This window comes from Zeugodacus cucurbitae, chromosome 3, assembly GCF_028554725.1.
Source record: "Zeugodacus cucurbitae isolate PBARC_wt_2022May chromosome 3, idZeuCucr1.2, whole genome shotgun sequence".
NCBI classification, from domain to species: domain Eukaryota; kingdom Metazoa; phylum Arthropoda; class Insecta; order Diptera; family Tephritidae; genus Zeugodacus; species Zeugodacus cucurbitae.
The window spans coordinates 73,299,676-73,327,138 of NC_071668.1; the positions used below are offsets into that span (position 1 = coordinate 73,299,676).

At 36.6% G+C, this 27,463-nt stretch overlaps 1 protein-coding gene across 1 annotated transcript in view; it reads left to right on the forward strand.

Annotated features, from left to right (window-relative positions):
* The first annotated feature begins 479 nt into the window (after positions 1-479).
* LOC105215924 (uncharacterized) overlaps positions 480-27,463 on the forward strand; it is a 41,177-nt gene continuing 14,193 nt past the window's right edge. Inside the window, exon 1 of the mRNA XM_054227995.1 lies at positions 480-1,719. Coding sequence (XP_054083970.1) covers positions 654-1,719 — 1,066 coding nt within the window. The 5' untranslated portion in view covers positions 480-653. The remainder of the gene's footprint in view (positions 1,720-27,463) is intronic.

A 27,463-nucleotide genomic window follows, 5' to 3' on the forward strand; every position in this document is an offset into this window, starting at 1 on the left:
TCGTTTTATACAACTAGATTTTCGGTGTTATTCCTAGTTTTATCGATAATTTTGCGAAGAAGAGGAGAAATGTCAAATGAAAATGTAAACAAAAATGGCCGACAGCGAGAAAAAGATGTGTAATACAACAACAAACACAACACATTTGACAATTGATAATCTCATTTGGCTATATGTAAACGGTTAGATTATTGAACGAGCTTAGAACGAGATTATTTTCATATGTAATGAAAAATTTGGCCGTATTACCTCAGGTATTGGCGAAGATATTTAAGACCCGACAGGCAAGGTATATTTTGAGGTTAATAAACTGCATTTCGATTTAATATTGTATATATGCATGTACAACTGAGAATATTTACCTCTATATATACAAGACTTAATAAGATTTTAACATCCTTACATGTGTGCTTATCTATTTCCCGCACCTGTTAACTGTTTACAAGCTCTCATCGCACATCAAAATGTAGTTGTCAACACCGTATGTAAATAAACCAAATTAATTTTTCGAGAGTTAAAAAGTCAAAATTCGCTTCTCGGCAAGTTAGTTAAAAAAAATTCACAGTTTTTGACCAAAAAATCCAAAAATTTTATAATTTTCACTAAAACCAAATTACTAAAAACATCCCGCATAAAATAATAAAAGTACAAAAATGCATAAATATTGTGGAGACGAACAGCTGTTGGCCTGCCACTATCCGCAGGGCAGGTGCAACTGCTGTTGTGCTGCCACAACAATGCTACCACGCAACTGCTCGAGCTGCATTTGGCCACGCCAAATCAACCACGGCGGCTGTATGTGCCACAAACGCAACATAATCGACAGTTATATGAAAATTTGTAAACAACTAGTTGACATGCCATGTTGGCGACGCACGAAACGCGCGCACAAAGAACCTGTCTCCCTGGAGAATCTACGCGCGCAGGAGCCGTTGCAAGTAGCCACAGCTGTGTCCCAGGCTGAAACAAAACCCAAACAGAAGTGCAAGAAAAAATCAGCACCAATCAAGCGGCCAACGGAAATCATAATCCAGCCGCCAAAGGAGTGCAAGCGTGGCTATCTGCGCATGATGTCCAAATTGCCAAATTTCGATTGTCCGCGCATGCGTGCGGTGCTCTTGCAACGTGCCTTATTCAATGAGTGCAATTGCGATCCGTACGACATATTGCCAGAAGTGCCACTCACCTTCTATCCGAAATGGCCAGAGGAAGACTCTATGCCGAATTTTCTTAGATGCATCAGCAGTGACTGCCAATGCTGTCTGAAATCCAAAAAGAGGTTGACCAAAGAATTTCTCACCAGCTTAAACAAATTATATGCTAATGTTGGCGGTGGCATGGACGCTGGATACGGCTTTGCGAATTACTTTTATGGCCCATTTGATAGAGAGCATGAATTCGAAGGTTTCTTCGGTCCTGCGACTAAGAGCACTTTCAAATTACCACTAGAAGGTTTCAAAACTAACGCGCGGCGGCATAGTCAGTTAATGCAGCCATGCGGTTGGAAAACGTTGACGGACAGAAGTTCCCTATTAAACTCCACACCCGATTTTACTAGATTCAAAGCAGTTAAAGGTAGCCGTGTCATTGTACCATCTGGTCAATCACCAAGTAAATCCAGTCAGAGAACCAGTCCTACCAAAATACGAAATGGAGACAAGCAGCATTTCAAAACTTCACCGAGTCAAATTCATAAATGTATGGGTAGACGGACGGCTTGTAAGTAATTTAAGCGTATTGATTGAGGATGGTTGTCATCGTAGTACGAGTATTTAATGTAAATTTATTATTTTATGTTCGGGATTAAATGTAAACATTTGTAAACTCAATAAAATTCAAGTTTAGAAATTTGTTTCGAAACTCCAAATTCACTCGATAGAAAATTTCGCATATGCATAAATATTGTAAATTTCGAATTTAAATGTGAAATTTTAAAAGTTGGGTATGTGACCTTGCTAAGTTATATTTTTTATAGCCAAGACATACACTAAGATATGCCTCAAATACTTAGGTTAGATTAGGTTAGGTTTGTAGGCAGATCTCTGCAAAGACAGAAGATCTCACTTAGACAGCCTGGCGCTGTCTATTGTGGTACCAATAAAACTCCCTGTGAATCAAAGACCTTTAAGAATCAGCAAACCGCTTGGAATCCGTTATAAATTTCTTAAGACTTATAATATCGATTCTAGCCAATTCGGGTTTTCGGAGGTGTTTCAACCTCAGTCTGGCAAAAGCTGGACAAAGCTGCAGTAGGAAATGCTTGAATGATTCCATCTCGCCTTCCTCCATACAGCTTTGGCAACTTGCATCTGCCTAATCGCATGGGTACCCATTGGACAATGTCCAGTGAGTACACCTATGATGGCGCTGAGATGGACCTTGCCCAGAGAAAGCAGTTGAAAGGACCGCTTACACTCCAAAGAGGACCAAAAGGACCTCGCCACTGCACAAGTACTGGTAGTTGACCAGCGTTTGACGAGCTCATGTGTAGTCTGCATGTTAGGTTAGGTTAGGTCAAAGGGTAGATCCCCAGGACTGCAGAAAATTTCACTTAGTCAGCTTCGACTCTCCTTTGTGTCGCCCAAATACTTCTTACGGATCGAAAGACTCTCACCATTCAACAAAGCGCTTGGGCTCTATTACAAAATTCTTAAGTCGGCTAATGTCGATTTCAATCACTTCGCTGGGTTCGCCGAAGCTGTGCCTACCGAGATGTTTTAACCTAAGTCTAGCGAATGCTGGACATTGAAGGAGGAAGTGTTGGGATGATTCCTCATCGTCTTCCTCAAAGCAGCTTTGGTGAGTTGCGGCTGGCTTGATCCCTAATCTCACCGCATATGTACTAGTTGGACAATGACAAGTAAATACACCAATGATTCCGGCAAGATGAACCTTCCTAAGGAATAGTAGTTGGAAGAAAAATTCTTCGATTCGGAGCTTCTTATCAAATCCATCAGCAATGTGATCCAATTTCTGTAACCGAATGGAATGTTTATTAGGTTTTGCTTATCAGGTTTGGATAGTACTGGAACTGATTCTTCGAGAGAAAAAAACTTCAAAACTTCAGAAAGCACCATTTCGATAAATTTTCATTAAACGGGAATTTCTAAAAACATATCGATACTACAAAATTCACAACAAATATGCAAACACTTTTGAAACTACTGTCATAACGTTTCGTAAATAATAAAAAAAAATTAACAAAATTCCACTTCTAACAACTTTTCCATTAAAAATTATACAAGATTATAATAAAAAATTACAAAAATGTGTGAATGTTGCCACAGCTGCAGTCATTGCGACGCCTACGCCAAACGACGTTGCGTGAGCTGTTCATGCACGCACCTCGGTGAACCGAGTAGCATGAAGCGCTATTGCCGACATCATCGCTGGACCTGCCCTTGCTGTTGCAAGAAATACTTCAGAAGCCACTCTGTTTGTGGACTATTTCCCAACAACAAGCGTAGTAAAAGTGATGAATTTAAATTTTACGAGCGTCATCTAACAGGTCACTACTTGAAGATGAAAAGCTCCAGTGTAACGGATCTCTATAGATCATATGCACTCGCGCAAAAAGGAAGCGCAAAGAAAAAATTGCGTAAGAGTTTATGCAATACCGTTAAAAGTTGCCGAAAGAGTCGTCGTGATACGCTCCCACACGAAGTTATACCACACTGTTCGCCAAGTATTTTGCAACGTCTTGATGTTGATTATGAAAGTTACAAAAGCTTCATGGATATACCGTTAACGTATTGCCCCACATGTGAGGATGCACAATATAATAGCAATTATCGCATGGGTGAGAGTTATCATGATTATCTGGAACGTTTAAAGCGATCTATATACAGTTTCAAAGACACTGCGAACCGTCCAAACGAACTAGTTGGTAATCATTTCTTAAATGACTTGAATAAACTTTATGCGTCCGTTGGAGGCGGCATGCAGCACAAGGGTACGCAAAAAGATACAAATGTTTCATTAGAGACACAAACTCTCTGGCCGAATCCAAGCGAAGCCATGCGTGAGTACCGCGCTTTCTTCGGCGGAGGTCACAAGTCTAGACGTTCTTTCCACATCAGACGGTCAAGTAGTTACCGCAGAAGATCACGAACACCAAGTAAAACTAACGTAGGTGTGCAATATGACAATTGGCCACCGTATGGACGTAGGAAATATAGTTATCACGTATTAGAACATAAGAAACAAGACAGACCGAGTAAATCTACTCAGAGAACTAGTAGCCGTTCTAGTGATTTTGTACTTAAATATCCAACGCGTTTGCTACCGAACTCAAGAGCACGGCTTAGTATGAGTATTGGTGATCGCCATGCCCTAATGGGTTCACTAATTTCAAGTAGATCTTCAAAGAGCTCCATTGACTTTGACTTATACGAAAGGCGTCATACAATTCATGCATAATGCATAGTACTAATAGTGGTACTGTTAGCATCCGCGTGGAAATACATGAGTTTATTGAATCGGGTGGAGTTCAGTCACAGTGCACTGCAGCTTCGTTCCATAGGAAATCTAAAAATTCATACATTTTTGTGATTTTACTATTTTCTTAAACGAGTTTCACTTGTGTATCTACTTAAGTACTTGAAAACTTTCATATACGAAATTTAAAGTGCTTTTGTGAATAAAAAAATATTTAATCAGAATTAAGTCTTTTGGTAGAATTTCTGCGATGTTATGAATCTGGTGTGAAAAGTTCATCAGCCTCGTTAAAAGGGATTAATTCTATGCAGATGAAGATTAAAATGGTCAGCTCAAATGGAGTAATTATAAGATGCTTAGTGGTATAGAATTTTATAGAGGATTATATCTCAAATCTGCTGTCAAAGTAAACAGTGGTCTCTGACATTTATAAACATCATTCTATGAAGAAAGTGATAAGTACTTGATAAATTGTTCACTTTAGCTGAAGTTTTCAAACGAATTTAGTTATACTAGGCTTTTTTGCTCTCTTTCAATGCTTTATAAAAAGTTTTACAGTGATCGGATTTAGTTCAAATATGCAACGTTTCGTTCGATAATCTGTTTCCATCTTGACGGCAACTTTATAATACCCCCTCGTTGAAGCCCCCCTTCCTTACTTGTGAAGAACTCGGATAGCCACTTTTCACAAGCCTCTTTTGAGTTCAATTTTACACTACCAAGGACCTTCGCCATGGACAGGAACAGGTGGTAAGCACTTGGCGCTATGTTCGGGCTATATGGTGGATGCGATAAAACCTCCCATCCGATATCCCGTAGCTTCTGGCGAGTCAGCAACGAAGTGTGTGGTCTGGCGTTGTCCTGGTGTAGTTTTGTACCCTTCCTGTTGGTCAATTGTGGACGCTTCTGGTCGATCGCCTGCTTCAAGCAGTCCAGTTGTTCGCAGTTGATGGTAGAATTAAGCGTCTGGACATATGGGACCAACTCATAGTGGATGATTCCCTTCCACAGCAAAACCTTCCTGGCCGTTATTCCTGGCTTGGCCACTGTTTGGGACGATTCACCGGAATTCGACTACGACCGTTTTCGCTTGATATTGTCGTATGTGATCCATTTTTCGTCACCATCCGCTTCAAAAATGGGTCGAGTTCGTTCCGTTTCAGCAGCATACCGCAGGCGTTGATTCGGTCCAGAAGGTTTTATTGCGTCAAATCATGCGGCACCCAAACATCAAGCTTTTTTGTGTATCCAGCTTTCTGCATATGGTTTAAAATGGTTTGGTGATTAACTCCCATCTTCTGGGTGATATCACGACATGCCACATGCCGGTCTAACTCGCTGTTTTCTGAATCGTTGAAACCATTCCTCCGCAGTTCGAAGTGATAGAGTATCATCTCCCAAAACGCCATTAATCTCACGGAACGTTTCTCTAGCGGATTTTCCTTTAACGAAGGAAAAAAAAATAGCGCGAATTGCGGCGTTAGTAATCTCCATGCTTACACTTCTATAACTGTTGAACGCAATATCCAAACTTATCATGCATAGTCGTTTTGTAGCTTATGTCAAGACCTTTCAAAGATGTATAGTATTGCCAGATACGAGCTCTGTAGCACTTTATACATAGCCGCGAAATGCAAAAACAAAAGGGCGGTTAAGATATTTGACAACCTAATATTTTGCGAATTCAGAAGGTTTGTTAAATTGCATGGTGTTTTTTAATAAAAAAAATCGGAAGAGTATAGGTTTTTATATTCATTTCATTGTCACATTTATTACGCTACATCCTCCACTATGTTTCCTTGCGTACGTGGCGTATGAGTAACAAACTATTACCAACTATTATCAATATCAACCCTGCATTGCTTGAATAAATCACGCTTAAATTAAGCACTTCTGACATAAAGCAAATTCGATTGCATTTTCAAGCAAACTAAAATAATTCGACAACTTCGACATTTTCGACTCCCTTAATAAATTCTGCAACTGAGTTATACCCAGTTTATACTTCCTTATATATACATAGGTACATGCATCATACGCTTAGTTTCACCTGTACTATACTCAAATAATGATGAGTTGGCAATTTCTGCCAATTTCCAACTAAATTTCACTTAAGCAAATGTACAACATCAAACGTAGTAACTAACAATGTGGGTGGTTATATGGCGCACCATACACAGTTCTTGCTTTTTGCTTCGAAGGCATTTAATATAGCAAAGGATGAATTAAATATGGTTTGTTCCATTGTCAATTCAACAGTTTGGCAAATTGATCAGCATTTAATGTGAGCCCAGTACAGTTACATATGGCTTAGTAGTCTGTTATGTATGCAAGAGTACAGTATGTTCAGGAAAACTTTGCTTATATGAGTTTAACACCAAAATTCTTTATGCTAACCAAATAGTGAGTGGAAAAAACACTTTATTCAGCAAAATCTTATGGACCATGCTTCCGATGATTTCAATAGCAGTAAAGCATAAATAAATTAGAACATTTATTTTCTCCACTTTTCAGACCTTCAGAGGTCTTTAAAGAAATAAGCCTGCATAAATAGTTAGTTAATCGTGAGCATAAGACACATTTTGAAGAATCGAAGACTAACTAAAATAGTGGTATTGAAAAATTTTAGGATTTGCAATAAACATTTATCAATTTTCAAGAATCAAAGACATCTACAAGTAAATAATAGCTCCACAAAACGATTACAATGTGAAGGGTCGTGCTTGTTTACATTTTGAGGGTTCATGCGAGGTCAGGTTTGTTTACATTTTGATGGATCCGACTCCTTTATTTTTTGTTATTCCATAGAACCGCTATAACGAAAGTGGAAATCAATAGAAAGGAATTAGAATTAAGGATAAGAGTTTGACTACAGATGGGAAATTATATAAAGGCATGATTGGGTCAGATATAGAAATATACATTAAGATAAAATTAAGAAAGAAGAAAATGAGGTTAGAAGTAGACATTGACAGAATGAAGCATTATGAATACAAATTGGATGGAGGCAGAGAGAGGCAAAAATAATTAAATTTTAAAGTAGGTGCCGAAGTAGACAGAATTGGATAAGATAGAGTGGTAGCGGATGAAATTGGGTGACAAAAAAAAAAATTGATTGAGAGATAGTGTTAGTGTCTTAGTTAGTTTTAGTTTGTCTTAGAGTTAGAGATAGAAACAAAGTTGTAGCTAAAGGTAAAGATAGAATTGGATTATCTGTTAGGAATATGATTAAGATACAATTTTCTATAAGAGTGTACAGCTATTGGCGTACGCCCATGATATCGATATCATTGGAAACAACACCCGCGCCGTTAGTTCTGCTTTTTCCAGACTGGATTAACAACAATAACAATGTCAGCCTGGCAATCCAACGCAGAATCACTCTTGCCAACAGGTGCTACTATGGACTGAGTAGGCAACTGAAAAGTAAAGTCCTCTCTCGACGAAAAAAAAACCAAACTCTACAAGTCTCTCATCATTCCCGTCCTACTTTACGGTGCAGACGTGGACGATGTCAACATCCGATTAGACGGCACTAGGAGTTTTCGAGAGAAAGGTTTTGCGTAAGATTTATGGTCCTCTGAACATTGGCAACGACGAATACCGCAGACGATGGAACGATGAGCTGTATGTGTTATTCGACGACATAGACGTAGTCCAGCGAATAAAAAAACAGCGGTTAAGCTGGCTAGGTCATGTTTTTCGAATGGACGGAAGTGCTCCAGCTCTGAAAATGTTCGATGCAGTACCCGCTGGTGGAAGCCGAAGTAGAAGGAGACCTTCACTCCGATGGAAGGACCAGGTCGAAAGGGGCCTGGCTTCGCTTGGTATAACCAATTGCCGCCAAACTTCCAGAAGGAGAGACACGTAGCGCGCTGCTGTGGACTCGGCTATAACCGCGTAAGCGGTGTCTACGCCAGTCAAGAAGAAGAAGATATGACTGATATATGAGATTGTACAAGATTCAAAACAATTAAAAATTGCTAATTTTTGAGAAATAATAGAAGATAACAAGTAAGGAAGGGCTGAGTTCGGTTGTGACCGAACAGTTTATACTCTCGCATTTTATTTGTTTAATTGTTTATATAATACACAATTTGACCCACATATTCGTCATATATAAGGTATAAAGTCTATTGAAAGTTGGAAACCATAATATTAGGTTAGCAGCACCGAGGTCCTCATGTTCGATATACGGGCCCTTGAAAATTTATGGTCCCATTTCGACGATATTTAGAAAGGGGCTGACACACTATAAATGCAGTATTTATGCAAAGTTCTGTTCCGCATATCTTCACTGGTGCTTACTTTATATATTGTAAAGTAAAAGGTTCAGATCGTCTTCAAAGTTCTGGTATATAGGAAGTAGGCGTGGTTGTGAAGCGATTTGGCCAATTTTCACAACATATCATTGGGTTGCAAATAAAATATTACAAAACAAATTTCATTCATATTGGTCAAGTAGTTTCGGAGATATGGTTTTTGACCCATAAGTGGGCGGAGCCACTCCCACTAAAAATTTTGTATACCGATTTGAGTGGAGCCCTTCTGTACCTTCTAGAGTATAAAAAGAAATTAGATATAATAAAATTATTGATTTTTGTTTTATTTTACAGACTGTATCCTACACTGCATATTCATATTCTTATAGATAATCTTCATATATGAATGTTCCGAAACTTTTAGTTGCCCCAACAGTGGTCCCGACTGGCACATGTTAACACATTGCAGTTTTCCTGTCTACACAACGTCGTCGTGTACAACAGTACTTGTATGCTGATAGCCCTACTCGTCTGTAAGTGTATATAGAAATACAAGTGTGTCGACATAACCTTGAAACTACGAGAAAACTCAATTTACTCGCGCTAAATGAATGTGATTCAGACTTGAAATTATGCAAACTCAACAGTTTTACGCAAATTACGACAAGCGCACTAACACATGCACACAAATACACATGAGTTATACTATACCCAAACACATACATATATAGATTGTGTCTCCTCCTATCAATTTTCGTATTATTTGACTCCGTCTGCTTGCACTGATTTTTAACTTGTATTCTATGTATATATGTATGTGTGAATATGTATGAGTGTAAGTAAGTACTGCTTCATACTTCGTGCCAAATGCGTTCACATGCGCTATGCCAATTCAATTAGCTGACATCAGTGCCATTTTTGTCATTTTAGCCAATGCATACAAAATTTCTTCACACACACACACACATATATTTATGGATGTATGTATATACACTCTGCTGCGCTCTTGTGCTCCAACAAAGCCATCAGTAGTAGTTAAGAGCAATTGAAGTGTAAGTAGTTTGAACAAAGGCAGAAAATGAACGCATGAATATGCTGAATATATGCAAATTGCATACGAGTGCAACATGCAGATGTATGTCAGTGTGTGTGTGTGTGTGTGTGTCTACATTTATGACAATTTATATATGTGTCGACTGCAAAAGATCCTTCAAAGCGACAATGACTAAATCTCTAAAGGCATTTGCACTTGCACTATTTTATAGATATTTAGACGCATATATGTGTACATATATACTCTATATATGAGTTTCAGTGCTTACATCAAACGGCAGTTTGACCTTTTTATTTGGTTGAAATGCTGTTATGCGTTGTCTTTTCAGAAGTTATTAAAGTTGTCTTTGTCGTTATAATGACTTGATGACAATTTTAAATGAAAGTTGTACAAATTTGATACGAATTGAAATGTTTTAGAGTTGAAACTATATTTTGGTTATGAGCTTTTAGAACGAATATGAATAAATCGGAAGAATTCTTATTATACAAGCTAACAGTAAACTTTTTATAATAATATTAAAGCGAAAATGAAATTCATTATTCAAATCATTTAAGTAGTTCCTTGTTAAGAAATCACTCTAATAGAGCCTTATGATATCTTTACATTGGAAAAGTTTTTGGGATATCCCTACTAATATTATAAATGCGAATGTAAGTTTGTTTGTTACGCTTTCACGCAAAAACTACTGAACCGATCATCATGAAACTTTGTACATATACTCTTGAAGGTACTAGAAGCAACATAGGGTACTTTATATAAAAAAAAAATTTTCGAAAGATAAAACAATTGTTTGTCAAAAAATCGTCACTACTGAAGTAGCTAAGTAATGAAGTTTTACAGTCATGAAGTTTCAACCCTGAATACTGTAATACCGTCCCATTGTATTACCGGCGGTAACGAAAATATCTAATTCAATTGAATATACATGGTCTCAACTGATTATAATTTTTTTTATAATATTAGTAGGGATGGAACAGTTCAAAAAAAGAATGGTGTCGTCGTATTCATGATACACCTGTTCAAAACCAACCTGGGGTTAAAGCATCGGATGCTCTTGGTCGTGTCTATACCGTACATGTTACGAATTTTGAATGCTTTTGTCTGCGCATGTTGTTGCATCATGTTAGAGGTCCAATTAGCTTTACAGAACTTAAAATTGTCAATGGTCAGGAATGTCAAACATACCGAGAAGCATGTGAAGCTCGGCGACTGTTAGAAAATGACCATCATTGGGACGAAACTATGGAGGAAGCTGTACAATGCCGATCACCAGATAAAATCAGGGAACTTTACGCTACGCTTTTATCTTCTTGCGGTCTTTCTAACCCTCAAACTCTTTGGAATAAGTATAAAGAATACATGGCTGAAGATATTTTACATCAACTGCAGCAAGTACACACAGATATTAGTTTCAATGAACATGTCTACAATAAAACGCTAATTATACTCGAAAACAAGGTTTTTACGATGGTTGGAAAAAAAATAGATGATTTTGGAATGTCGAGCCCTCGACGAGACAATATGGATGATTTTGATAATGAAATTGCACGAGAGCTAGATTATGATTTCATAGCACTGCAACATCAAGTGACAGAATTAGTTCCTCAATTACTTCCAGAGCAAAATCATGTTTTCCATCAAGTTTTACGTAAAATATACTCCGGTGGTGGTGGACTCTTCTTTCTCAATGCACCAGGAGGAAAAACGTTTTTACTTAACTTATTATTAATGTCCGTCAGAAAAGACCAAAAAATAGCAGTTGCCGTAGCTTCGTCAGGTATTGCCGCGACGCTATTAAACGGCGGTCGTACGGCACATTCCGTTTTAAAATTACCATTGAATTTGGCACAGGAAATTTCGCCCATCTGTAATTTTAGTAAAAATAGTTGACGAGGTAGAATGCTGCGAGAATGCAAGCTTTTAGTGTGGGATGAAAGTACAATGTCTCACTAGAAGGCTATAGAAGCTTTAAACCGGACCCTCCAGGACTTGCGAGATAGTACAGATATAATGGGAGGCATGGTAGTTTTATTGGCTGGTGATTTCCGTTAAACCCTCCCAGTGATTCAGAGGGGGACACCAGCAGATGAAATTCAAGCGTGCATTAAATCGTCAAGCTTATGGTCGGCAGTTGAAAAACTCCGCCTGAAAACGAATATGAGGGTGCATCTTCATAATGACGTGGATTCAGGACTTTACACAGAAGTGTTGTTGAAAATTGGTGATGGTTGTTTAGACGTTGACGCTGAAGGCTACATATCATTGTCAAGAGAATTTTGTAATTTAGTAGAAAGTGATGTGGATCTCATTGCTAATGTTTTTCCGGAATTACAACAAAATTTGTGTAGTGATCAGTGGTTGTGTGCAAGAGCAATATTAGCACCAAGAAATGAAATCGTTAATAGGATCAACACTGACATTTTAAACGAGGTTCAGGGAGGGAAGGCACAAGGACAAACATTACAGGCAGCAGGAGTGCATTTAGAAAACCCATGCTTCTCTCATGGACAGCTTTATGTAGCCTGTTCACGTGTATCTAATGCCAGGAATTTACACATATTTGCACGCGACAGGAAAACTTATAACATTGTCTACAAAAATATCTTAAATTAATACTTTGTATTTTATTTTTTTAAATTGTTAGAATTCAGAATTATTTATTTGTGTTACGGTGAAATATATTTTAGCATTTGTTGTTGCATTTTAATAAGCATATATTAAAGTGTTGAAACTTCTGTCTGTAGTAATTTTGAAAAATTGTTGATCTCAGCCAAACAATCAAATTTAGTTATAATATTGACTCATTTCTATTATTATACCCTTATCCTTTATCTCTCATACTTATTTAATGACTTCACTGCGGGCGAAGCCGCGGGTAAAAAGCTATTATTATTACACATTGGGACACTTTCATTATTCGTACTTTAACTTAAAATTGGGTAATATTATTCATAATTAGAACAATATATTATGTGTTTATATAATCTATACTACTATTATAAAGAGGAAAGATTTGTATGTATGTTTGTATTGAATAAACTCGAAAACTACTGTGCCGATTTCAAAAATTCTTTCACCATTGGAAAGCTACATTCACCCCGAGTAACATAGGCTATATACTTTTGCAAGAATCTCAACTTTCTGGAAATAGTTCCCAGGTGAGCGTATTCAAATGACTCTGTGATGGAGAATCTTAATCTGAAACTGAAAATCATCCAGCAAGTCATTCTTTTCGCATCGCAATCGCGTGCCAGAGAGTAGAGTAAAGAGCGCTCGCAGCTACTTGCTGAACAAAATTCTGCCAAGTAAGCGCTTAAGAGTCGAGTACGGAGCGTATGCAGCGGCTTGAAGAAAAAAATATTAGAAATATACAAGCTCGCACTAGGCCGTCGAACTCTGAGCGTTCCCAACGCTCTCATAATCAGAGAGAAAGACAACGGAACCAATGACTAGAGGTCGTAATCAAGTTTTAGCTCATAATAAATAAAATATAATTTCATGTTCGAATTTTTCTCATTTTACTTTTTTAAAATGAACCGACGTTAGGAACGTGAAAGTACATACATACATATGTATAGGAAACTTATTACTTTTGAAATGTTTGTTTAAGCCCGTGCCAAGCCGGAGTGGTCTGATAATCTTAATATATAAAAATCCAGTGTCCGTGTATATGTTCCGAATGAACTCTAAAACGAGTCAACTGATATTCATGGAAGTTGGCATATATGTACATGTAATTTGGTCCAACTTAGATGATAGGATTGTTGTTATTCAAATTAATCGTCTCCACAATTAATAATTAACATTTTGTTTTACTTCTAATTTACAGTTACATATGTATGTAAATATAATATCAAAATTAATTGCTGTTCGTTAGTCTCGCAAAAAGTCGAGAACGGCCAAACCGATCTGGCTAATTTTAGTCTTGAAATATTCGTGGAAAGCCAGGAAAAGATTAGAAAGTAAGTAAGTATGGAAAATTTGAGAGGAAGATAATAATTATTCGAGTTGACAACAAAAATTTAAAAAAAGAAAACAAAATATAATAATATTTCGAAGGTTGTTGTTGCTTTATTAAAATATTTTTGTTATTGTTCAATTGTATAAGGTTGTGTCGATAGCCCAAAACAATTTGTATCAAATAAGGAAAGGCTAAGTTCGGGTCCAACCGAACATTTTACACTCTCGGAATTTATTGATATAGTTTTATTAAGATAACACACAATTTGACCCATATATTCGGCAGACAATATCAAATTGCGATTGTAGAAGCAGTTGGAAATGGTAGGGTCTCAGTTGATACCTCGATCATGAATAAATGATAAATGATAAATGATATCGATGATCTTAATGCGACAATTTATAATTTCGGTCCAGGAGAGTTGACACAGCTACAAACCAGGATGACGTAGTCAATTATCCCAAACTATTTAAAACTGTCTGTACTATCACCACTCACTTTGCAATTAAAATTAGTGTGAGTTGTCATCATGCTGCGTAACATCGACCTCGAGTAATCAATATCGTCGCCGAAGCCACAACAACGTGTGGCCGGGTCTGCTAGTATATTATATATATTTTACCTGTAATTTTTCAACTGTTTTACAAGCATGATTTCAAAGCCTTGATAAACTTAATTGTATTAGAGGGTTACACTAAATATTGCACTGAAAGTCAGACAATCTGCACTGAATATAATATGTGTTTTGAGCTCAAAATTTAAATGTTAAATGTTCGACAAAATGTATTTGTTGTAATTCAGGTAAAAGGGCTATGCCAGTGTAAACCATGAAAATTTGTCGATTTTCGTGAATTTTTATTAAAAGAAAGTACTCGATCGAATGTTTCAAAGTTTTTTGTACATAATAAAGTATGTTTTCAGCTAAATTTATATATATATTTTTTACAAAAATATTGCAAAATAACGGTGTTATGTGCTATCTTCGAAGGTGCCAAAAAAGTAGTTCCCCAACTGCTGACATGATTCCGGTCGAATGAGTAGCTGAAACAATAAAATTCTAAACGGTTATTAAAGTTGAATATATTTCCAATACAATGACCACACATTTTTGAAAAATATCAAAAATTATTAGGTCTACAACTTTGCTTCTGCCGTTTTTTTGTAAATTAACAAATCGCTTTAATCGACTAGTGCTTGACCCTAGAGACATCTATTAGAAAACGGCGGAAGCAATGTTCTAGACCTAATAACAAAATGTCGTAGTTCTAAAAAATTTCGTTCTTTTTGGGTAAAAAACTGTTCGTTTTTTCAATGCCAAATTGACAATCCAAGAATACTCAGTTTAAAATTGAAGTAAATCAGTCAATTTCTTATGAAGTCAGCAATTTTGAAAAATGTCGTTTCCAGAAAAACGTGTTTAAAGTTTCGACTATAGCGGCTTATACGTGCGAGCGGTAGCTCTTTAAACCGCTGCCCTTCAAAAACTATTCAAGCTACGACATTACCGCGTTCACTTAATATTATATTTTTGAAAGTATAAACTATCGAATAAGCAAAAAAAAAACATCGATGGTATAGCCCTTTAGAAGGTGTTCCAACGGCTCTTGTGAAGTGATATTTCAACACTTTGATCGATCTCAAAGAAGCTGCCAAGGATTTCGATTTAACTCAATTATAACAGCATTGATTTTTGAAAAGGTATCAAGTGCGTAGTTCTCTTATTTGATCTTAATATATTGTGAGTCACCACTACCTCCGATTTCGAAGAGAAGTCAGCAATATTTATTGTCTAAAGTATATATATATACCTAGTACCTATATATACTATACCTAGTTTATATATACTATTTCTGTGCCTCTGATGAAGATATCCACCTTAATTTTCCTTAAATACTTCCATTCGCATTGATCATATATAATTATCATGATTTCTCCTTAGTATCTGCAGTACTGCAATGTGTCTATATTTATTCTACAGTTGCGAAAGACTTTTCAATCTCAAAACTGCATAACTTCGCATGCTTTCTGAAAACACAAGTTTCCTGCCTCATACAATCCTTGGAAGCGTAAAAAACGTTTAAATTCCGTTCATCTAGCATCATACTATAACTTTACTAGCCCACTTTGTGTTTACAGCTGTAGTGCTTTGTTTTTCAACAGTACTTCCTTACTTAGTAATGTAATAACTGTATTTTTTTGAAAACACACTTAAATTTTATGAATTTAGCTAACGATGGACTGAATTTCGTCAACACTTTCGCAGTCACACAATTCATTAATTTAACACTTTTTGGTATTATGCTAAACAATTTATGTGTGTTTTACAACAATTTTTGTTTAATAACGGTAGCTTTTTAATATCTCATATAACTATTGGTCCATAACTTACATATTTTTGCTCTATCACCCAACCCAAATGACACAAACCATGTATTCACAACTTTCAAATTCGCTAAAGTGACATCACGCCTAAATTGCTCTCATGTGATATCAATGGTCGAGCGGAAAATCATGCTTTCCGCATAACAGCGCACGATTTCAGCAAATAGTTCGAAAATAGAATAGAGTTTCAATTAAATTTTCAAAACTGTTGCCGATATAAATAATCATTTACTCAGTCGGCTATTACGTTTACCTGGTATCCAAACCAGGATTTTAAAAGGTTTTAAGAATTTATTTTTTCATTTTTTAAAAAGAATATTGAATTACGTTCAGTTTTACCTTAATTAAGCATTAAATTGAGCATTGATGGACGCATATGAGCTTTTATTCAGCCTATTATGCTTATATTGTACCCGAATCGTTTTCCAAATCGGCTTTTATAATTTTTTAAGGAGGTTTTTCTGGTAATTTTTTCAGAAACATATTCAAATAAATTTTTATACTCATTTTTTGCTTTAATTAAGCACCAAATTGAGCATTAAATTAAGCATATTCAAAGCTACAGACGCTTACGTGTGCGCTTCAAATGAAAGCCACTTGTTCAACAATACTACAAATGATAATAAAACAAATGAAAATACAATAATGATAAAAGTAGAAGTAGAAGTAAAAAAGCTGGCAAACAGCGCGTGCAAAACTCATGCATATGCATATTAATAATACACTCAATCAATTCATACGCACTTTTTGTGTGCATTAATCGTCTGTTTGCACGTCACTGTTGACAGTCATAACTTTGAAGTTGTAGATAATTTCGTTTATCTGGGAACCAGCATTAACAACACCAACAATGTCAGCCTTGAAATCCAACGCAGAATCACTCTTGCCAACAGGTGCTACTTTGGACTGAGTAGGCAATTGAAAAGTAAAGTCCTCTCTCGACGAACCAAAATCAAACTCTATAAGTCGCTCATTATTCCCGTCCTGATGTATGGCGCTGAAGCGTGGACGATGACAACATCCGATGAGACGACTCTTGGGGTTTTCGAGAGAAAAGTTTTGCGCAAGATTTTTGGTCCTCTAAACATTGGCAACGGCGAATACCGCAGGCGATGGAACGATGAGCTGTACGATTTATACGACGACATTGACATAGTTCAGCGAATAAAAAGACAGCGGCTACGCTGGCTAGGTCATGTTGTACGGATGGAAGAAAACACTCCAGCTCTGAAAGTATTCGATGCAGTACCCGCTGGAGGAAGCCGCGGAAGAGGACGACCTCCACTCCGGTGGAAAGACCAAGTGCAAAGTGACCTGGCTTCACTTGGTGTTTCCAATTGGCGCCAAAAAGCAAAAAGGAGGAATGAGTGGCGCGCTCTGGTGGATTCGGCTATAATCGCTTAAAGCGGTTCCTACGCCAAATATATATATATATAATCGTCTGTTTGTCACGCATCGCCGCATTCATTTGGCCCCAAAAATTGTCTAGACTTTTAACGAAAATGCGCTGCACCTGCTGCCAGGGGCGCGCGACAAACCACGCGCCACAAAAACTTCCAAAAATTAAATCGTTCGAAGTTGGTTTGATAAATTGCGGCAATTCATGGTTCAATGCACCGAATAGAGTGCACTCCCATTCATTCATATGGATATGGATGCAATTCATTAGCATTTTTTCTCGCTCGTTGCAGGTGAGTACTTATGTGTGCATGATAGTTATTTATAGGCTTAAGTCTTTTTTTACACAAACAATAACCGTTAGTTTTTGCATGTGTGCAGTACGTAAAAACCGTTAGTTCGTTAGTTACTAAAAAAAAAGCAGGAAAAAATTGCAAAAATATTTGCAAAAAGTTAACCTGTTTTACACGTAAAAATACCACGAAAATATCGCAAATCAACAATCATGCCGCAGTACGGTTAGTCAACTAGCATACAGTGTGTGGTAAGTGTCACACACACAGACCCACATGTGTGTGTGTATATTGGCTTTTTTAGCATATGCACACTTTATAAATCATTTAAAGCGCCGGTAAATATGCAAACAACACAAATACAAGCTCTGAATTTAAAAAAAAATAATGTGTTCAAAAAATAACGGGAATTTTCAAAATTTTGAATTTTGAAAATTTCAATTGTCAAAAATTGGTCTTTGTCTGTGTAACATGCAAACAACACAAACTCCGACTTTTTAAAAAATAATGTGTTCAAAAAATAACGGGAATTTTCAAAATTTAGAATTTCATGGGTTTGAAGAGTTCAATTGTCAAAAATTCGACTTTGCCTGTAAAATTTGTCTTTGTATGTGTATTAAATATGCAAACAACACAAGCACTGGCTTTTTAAAAAATACTGTGTTCAAAAAATAACGGGAATTTTTAAATTTTCAAGAATTTGGAATTTTTTGTTTTGGTTTGCAGAGTTCAATTGTGACAATTGGTCTTTGCCCGTAGTAGCCACTAGGGTTAGATGTGTTTTTATAAGCTTGACGATTTTCGTTGCTGGTTCGGGAATTCTTAGTCAAAACAATAATGTAACGATGACCCAGGCTCCTCCATATTCACCAGACATGACTCCGTTGGACTTTTTCCTATTTCAAAAAATAAAGAGAACCTTAAAGACCCATCGTTTACAAGCATACGAAAAACCGTTGAAAGAGACAAAAGCTATTTATCCCATATATCGAGTTTGAGCAGTGTTTTGACTATTAAAAAGAGCACTGTGCATAATATCAAATGGAGACTATTTCAAAGGCAAAACAAAATTTCGACAAAAGTAATGTAGACGAATGGAAAATATTACAAAAAAAATATGTATTCAAAAACCACAAATTCCCGTTATTTTTTGAACACACCTCATAGTGACCAACATATTTTTTTGCCAATATGCATATAAGCGTGAAAACTAATTTACCGTATTTTTCGTGTTAAAATTGTATTTTTGGCTGAGCGCCGAGTATGCGTGTGCATTATGCAACATATTATTATTAATATTATTATTACAGCGTTGTAAATCAACATAAAAGGTAAATAATGAAAAGCGTAAAAGTGAAAAATGCACGCACACACACTCGCCCTCTCTCTCTCACACACACACACACACACACACACTTATATAGACAGCTGCGTCCAGCAAGCGTATATTATTAAGCGAAATATATTAAAGCATAAAGCATTTGGACGTTTGTATGCCGCCAACTTGATTGGAAATTCGCTGCCGCTGCCAACGCCGCCACAGCCGCCACACATGGCGTATGAGTGACATGCAATTTGTTGGAAATTAAATTTTTACGTGCCAGCCGCATACAACTGCAACACGCCGCCGTCAGTGCGATTGCGAGTATATTATGAAAGCGCTACTCAATTGCTTTTATTCCCAGCACACATACACACACACACTTATACACATACATAAACACTCATGTGTGTTATTTGACTGACATAATTATACTAAAAATTGATTGCCGTCGTTTTTGTAATGCTGAAAAGAATTATTTACTTTTGTAATCATAAAATAGCGTGTGTGTGTGTGTGCGTGCATGTGGAAAAAATTAAGTCGAAAGAGGTTTATTTTTATGTGAGATTGAGTATGTAAGTTTTATTTGTGCACTTTTAGTAATTTTAGTCTTTCTCATATTTCTTCATACTCACGGCAGAGAGCCTTTAGTGTCAGAAAAGTAGAAAAATTACTTATTTAAGGTCAGTTGAATCAGATAATTGAAATAAAGTTTTCATAGAAAATAATTTGAAATTGTTTCTACTAATTATTTGGTCTCACAACGTCGGCCTGTTTCTGAATGAGCTGTACAAGTAGATAGCAATTCTAAGTCGAATAGTTCCATCATTAGCATGCCAGATAAAATTTCATTTTGAACTAACTCTAACGGCTTGAAAATTTGTGTTCAGTTGATATATTTATAAGCGAAAAATAACCACGCCCTTAAGATTATTCAAAGTGCGTTAGCTCTCCTTCAGGACACATGAAAACAATAAGTAAGTGGCAATAATGATAGTACTAGGTTTATTTAAATAATTTCACATTAGATTAGATTAGATTTTATTAGAGCATCGCACTGCGACCTATGGTCTATGGTGCCCTCTCCTATTTATCAAAGAATACCATCCAGTTCTGTAGCTCTAAGAATACTTAGTAACGCTGCAGGGCTGGTAGCGCGATAGTTTCCCTTTGGGAATATAGAAACCCCATTGCCTGACTCCTTAACACCGCAATCGCGTGACACTGCAGGAGTAGTTGCTCAGTTGTTTCCGCTTCTAAATCACAGAATCTGCACAGGTGCGTTGAGCAGATCCCGAGTTTGTTTAGATGGCGCAGACTTAGTCTGCAGTGGCCAGTGTAAAGTGCCACTAGTTGTCTCATTTTGTTAAGTTGCTTGAATCTCTTGCGGTTGTACCCCCCTAGAAACAGTTTGGAGTGGCGAAGTCCCTGCAATTGCAACCAGTAGCGATTCCTACTTACCAATTCGCCTTCGAGTAGTCCATTTCTGAGAGCTTGCAGACCAACAGCAGTGAAGGGTTCTGGCCCCACCGGCCTGGCAGCCGCGGCTTTCCTAGCTAGCTGGTCTGCCTCTGTGTCCCGGTACCCAGAACAGTGTTCATCTGTTGTTGTTGCACACTCGATTTAGTTTTCCGATGCAGTCCAGGACCAACCCCGAGTTTATTTCGAAGGATGACAGTGCCTGGAGAGCCGCCTGGCTATCACCGATGATGGCAATTCGTTCGCCGTGATAGTTCCTGTCCCATATTACTTCTGCGCATTTGCCAATAGCATAGACCTCAGCTTGAAAGATACTGGGAAAATGTCCCATGAGCATCGACAGCTTGATATGTGGTCCCATGAACCCGGCACCTATACCATCTGTGGTCTTAGACCCATCAGTGTACCACTGCTGGGTGCTTCTGCTTATAACTTCCTTAAGGGAGGAATCTTCCCAATCCCTTTTGTTATTCAATACTATCTTGAATTTCCTTTCAAAGTGCACCTTTGTGGTAATGTCGTCCCTTGGAAGGAGAGGAGCCATTGGAAGTTTTCTCCCTATGACCTCGAATTGTAGGGCGTTTACCATTCCTCTGCTACCTGGTCCTGGTCTTGTCAGGGACAGTAAGGTACTGTTTGCCTTAGAACCAACCATCATGTAGAGTAGGGTTAGGTTCACATTAGACTAGGTTCTCATTCTCATTCTCGGTTCAAACCTTTTCATGATTTCTGCTTATTTTGGAATTGAAAAAAACCCCAGACCACAAACACACTTATTTCTTTGAATCACATTATAGTAATTGCTTTAAGAAGAGGAAACGGTGGGATTCTAGTAGTCAAAAAAGACAATAAAAAATCAAAAAGATAAAAATTGTAGCATGATATTTTTCTCTTTCTCAAGCGTTGTTTTGAGTTCGTCTTTAATCAGCCTCATACATCAGTGCTATATGAGTACTGTAGTGCACAACAATATAAGTTTGACGGTGCCTTTACGTATCAGTTTTTCACATAAATTGTAGATGTTGTATATTCGTTCAATATTGTTGATAAGTACTTTAAGTCTGTGATCAGCCATCATGATTGTTATTCGATTTTACTATCTAAGCGATGGATTTACTTCACTCGTATCATAGTTAGTAGCTCATATATAGTTTTTACTTGTAATTATTTGCATTTTTGTTTGCCATATACCACAAAAGGTCGAGTGTCATAAGAAATTGCTTCTTTGTTCTATTAGCTATTTAAAACTGAATGATTACAGTTAAAAAATACTTTCACCTTCGCTCTAATACACTTTGCAGAACTATTAAATGGGATTAATGTAAATCAATCAACCATTGTACAATTTAAATTTATATCAAATTAAATTCAAATTTATAAAATTGCTATTTAACTATTTATTCATAAACTAAAAAACATAAATAATAACAAATACATACATATATATTATACAATTGCATTAAATATAATTACTATAATAAACTAATTGAATATACATCAGCAGTTTAAAGGGTTTTTCAATAAGAGCGCTAAATTTTTTTTAATGAAATTCTTTATTCCTATGAAAGTACATTCTATGCTATTATGTATGGAACTCGAGTTCTTTGCCCAGTACCCAGTTTTCGACGGTTTTCAAGCATAAATCGGCCGATACTGCTGCAATTTCACGTTCGATATCTGTACAAAGTTCAACAAGCGCTGTTAGCTTGTTGTCATAGACCATAGACTTGACGTAGCCCCACAAAAGATTGTCTAACGGCGTCAAATCCCTCGACCGAGGCGGCCAATTGCCGGACCATTTCGTGAGATAACACGTTCACCAAACTTTGTTTTCAATAAATCGATTGTGACATTCGCTGTATCTCAAGAAATACTCGACTCAATGAAATTCGGTATATAATACTTTCTTGCCACCCTGATGACACATGTGAAAAATGGATGAAATCGGTTCGTAACCACGACAACTTCCCATGTAACTCAATTTTGAATTCCATCTGATTCCTTCACTTTATAATGTATACATAAGGAACCAATAAAGATAGCGGAATAAAACTTTTCACAAACAGTACATTGAGAAAAAATTGTCGAAAACGGACTATAACTTTTCAAGGCCCCTGTTATCGAACATGTTGAACTCCGCGCCCAAGGGTAAATTCTAACTGAAAATATGGATAAATCTCTCTGATAATTTAATGTAATTCAGAGGAAATTGTTTATTCTAATAGTGTGTCTCGCTTCCAAAAATTATTAAAATCGGATAATAACATCTCCAAGCTCCCATATACCTAATAATAGGCTAAAATATGGTGGGCTTTAATCTGCGTATATGTATTGATTACTATGTGAGATATCTTAGCGAAATTAAGTGAGTGTATAGTCTTGGATATAGTGTACCTTGCTGGTAAAAATCAAAGAAATCGGTTCAGGAATTTCCTCAGCCCTCATACACTATATGGGACGATTTTCGTTATTCTATTAAACTTTGTGCCGAATTTATGGGTAAATTTGGGTGTTATCTTAATAAAATTTCTTCAACAAATTGCGAGAGTATAAAATGTTCGGTTGCACCCGAACTTAGACCTTCCTTATATATATATATATATTTGGCGTAGGAACCGCTTTAAGCGATTATAGCCGAATCCACCAGAGCGTGCCACTCATTCCTCCTTTTTGCTTTTTGGCGCCAACTGGAAACACCAAGTGAAGCCAGGTCACTTTGCACTTGGTTTTTCCACCGGAGTGGAGGTCGTTCTCTTCCGCGGCTTCCTCCAGCGGGTACTGCATCGAATACTTTCAGAGCTGGAGTGTTTTATTCCATCCGTACAACATGACCTAGCCAGCGTAGCCGCTGTCTTTTTATTCGCTGAACTATGTCAATGTCGTCGTATAAATCGTACAGCTCATCGTTCCATCGTCTGCGGTATTCGCCGTTGCCAATGTTTAGAGGACCATAAGTCTTGGGCAAAACCTTTCTCTCGAAAACCCCAAGAGTCGTCTCATCGGATATTGTCATCGTCCACGCTTCAGCGCCATACATCAGGACGGGAACCTTCCTTACCTTCCTTACTTGTTTATATTAATCTTGGACATTTGCGTCAACATTAACCCAACGAAATATTTGTAGAGAACTGTTCTCAACTGAAAATGTCACTTTTTGAACCGAACAAATGCGCGAAATTTTGCTTTTCGTTTTTAATTCCAAGAAAAGTGCGGCTGAGGCTCATCGACATTTGTAACCGTTTTTATACAAAAAAATCCTTAAATTTATAAAAAACGGCGGAAGCAAAGTTGTAGACCAATACTTAATTGAATTACTAGCTAAACTAGTAGTATATTACCCATATGTATTCAATCAACCCACATCGCATCAGAAGGTCTCAAATATAGATATATAGTATATATTTCTCGTATTCAGTATCTTATTATATGGAAAGATAGATAAAGATACATTGCACAACTCAATCTTTATATCGCTCATTAAACGTATGCATATTTTTTGGTATGTAAGTCATACATTAATCACTTCCATATATTTTTTCATCCAAAAAATGTATCAAACTTTTTGAGCAACCAATATCGATGCAGTACTGAACTCATACATAATAAATATTTTTCTTAAAGCCAAGCTTTTACTTTTTCCACAATTATATTGGCAAATTACAAAAAAAAAATATTTAGTTCAAATTAAAAGTAAGCAACCACTTTGGCGAACTGCCTGCGAAAGCTATTTGCAATTTCCGCGCTACAAACGTAAGCATTTGCGGTCTTGGCGCTTTTAATAGCAAACTCAGTCACTCAACGGAGTTGCAACGTCTTTGGCGCTTCCGCACTTCGATCTCCTGTTTGCTGTATTCCCATTCACTTTCCCCTTTCTGCCTTTCACTGCTTCACTTGCCACACAAACGTCATTGCCGCTGCTAAATGCAATTGAATTGCAGCCAAAAAAGTGATGAAATTGTCGAGTACAACTACAGCAACAACACATATATATTGTAGACGTTGGCAAAACCAGCAGAGATATAACCAAATTGAAGTCAAATTCAAGCTGCCTGTCATTGTGTGGCAGTGGCAATGTTACAGCCATTGCGTCGCATTTCATTGCCCTCATCAGTGAAATCTGGCGCGTGTTTTATTTATTTCATTTCTCGCTACTACGCTTTTCACTTTTTCGCCTCTCTGCTGCATTTTACTTTGGTTTCTTATAAAGTTTTGTGATTTTTTTTTGTTTTTTCTTTATTTTTTTTTGGTAAAATGTCTTCTTTAGTTTTGCCGAAAATAGCTTTTAGTGGCATTTTGTTTTCCGGTTTTCCCAATTTTTCGTTGATTTCATTATTTTTTTGTTTTTATTTTTGGTTTTTGATATAAATATCGTAGTTTTTGTGTCCTTTTCACTTATATTGGGTTGTCATATCATGGCTTTCATATTGCTTCACTTGCTTTTTGAGTATTTGGTTGGGTAAATTTTTTCTCAGAAACCTTTGAGTTTTTGCTGATATTTGCTAAAAATCATATTTCTCTTAGCTTTCCATGAATATTCCTGCATTTCTTTAAGCATCATACAAAAGCCAATACCACAATGCTTATTATAGCAGATTCCGGGAACCCGAAAATAATAAATAAAGAGAACCTATATTAAATATTTCGAGCAGGAAATTGCTAACTATAATTTTTTTCTAAATCTTATGTAATATATATATATATATTTGGCGTAGGAACCGCTTTAAGCGATTATAGCCGAATCCACCAGAGCGCGCCACTCATCTCTCCTTTTTGCTTTTTGGCACCAACTGGAAACACCAAGTGAAGCCAGGTCACTTTGCACTTGGTCTTTCCACCGGAGTGGAGGTCGTCCTCTTCCGCGGCTTCCTCCAGCGGGCACTGCATGGAATACTTTCAGAGCTGGAGTGTTTTCTTCCATCCGTACAACATGACCTAGCCAGCGTATCCGCTGTCTTTTTATTCGACCTAGCCAGCGTAGCCGCTGTCTTTTTATTCTTATGTAATGCGATAATTAAATTCGCTTTGTTTGTGTGAGTCATTATCAAGAACTAAAAACCTATTCATTAACCATATTTTATAACGTGATCCTGAATTTATCCCAATAATCCCGTTTTCTTAAACTTAGGGATCCCGAAATATTTTTATCTTTATTTAGATTGCCGCTTATTTCTATTTAAAACTTATTTCGCTAACATTAGCTTTTGTTTTGAAAAACCAAGTAAGGAAAGGCTAAGTTCGGCTGCAACCGAACATTTTATACTCTCGCAATTTATTGATATATTTTTATTAAGATAACACACAATTTGACCCATATATTCGGTAAAAATTCCAATAGTATAACGAAAATCATCATATATGGTATATGAGGGCTGAGGTAATTCCTGAGCCGATTAAACAAACTCATTTTCATCACCAACATACATTATATCTTAGATTATATGCTCAATTAATTTGGCTAAGATATTTCATATATTAACCGATTTATAAGCTATTAAGCCTATCGTATTTTTGAAACTCCTATAATTAACTATATGAGAGCTAGGGGAAGTTATGACCTGATTTTAACCATTTCTGATACAGAGACACACTATTAGAAGAAAAATATTTCCTCTGAATTAAATTGGGATATCTGAGAGATTTATCGATATTTTCGGTGAAAAATTACCCTAAGGCACTGAGTTCTTCGTATTCGATATCCGGGGCATTGAAAAGTTATAGTCCGATTTCGATAATTTTTTCACAAGTGATACCACGGATCATATACAGTATTTGTGTAAACTTTTATTTCGCTATCTTCATTGGTTCCTTATGTATATCTTATAAAGTGAAGGAATCAGATGGAATTCAAAATTGAGTTATATGGGAAGTTGTCGTAGTTGTTTAATGATTTCATCCATTTTCCACACGTGTCATCAGTCGAATTTCATTGAAATCTGTCGTTAGTCCCTGACCTAACCTAACCTTTGTATGGGAGGTGAGGGTGGTTATTATTTAGATTTCTTTCATTTTTGGACTGTATTAAGAAGTAGCTAAAAGAAACGACTGCAGAAAGTTTGGTTTATATAGCCATATTGGTTTGCGAGATATGTACAAAAAACCTATTTGGGGCCCCGCCCACTTCCTCAAAACTTATCACATCCTAATATGTCCCTTTATAGTGCGATCCTTTGTACCAAATTTTATTACCATAGTTTTATTTACGGCTTAGTTATGGCACTTTATGTGTTTTCGATTTTCGCCATTTTGTGGGCGTGGGATTTTTCTCATCTTCGAAAGCCTATGGTGCCAAGAAACAAGTGTGCCAAGTTTCATCAAGATATCTTAATTTTTACTCAAGTTACAGCTTGCACAGACGAACGGACGGTCGGACAGACATTCGGATTTTGACTCGCCTTGTCTCTATGTTAACTTTGGTATATATAACCCAATATCTACCTCGTTTAGTTTTGAGTGTTACAAACAACCGTTATGTATACAAAACTATAATACTCTCTTAGCAACTTAATTTAAACTGGTCGAAAAAATCGGTAATAGTGATTTGGTGCTTTATAGAACATATAAATTTATTACTTCTATATTTAAAAAAAAAAATTACAAAATCAACGGTTGTCCTAAATTTCCTGCAGGGTATGTATGTTGCACTGAAATAATTAAACATTTATTTCTGTGAAGCATAAATTTGGCTTATATTTTAATTTTTAATTGAAAGGCAAACTGAGTTCGCTTTGACTTTGCTCAGCTGCTCAGTCAAGAAGCACAAGTGCAAAGTTCAACCTTTCAAAAATCACTAGCGAATAAACTCAAATTGCAATTAAATTACGTAATCTTAACGAAAAGAAAATAAATGTGCTATGGAGATTGAAAGAATAAATT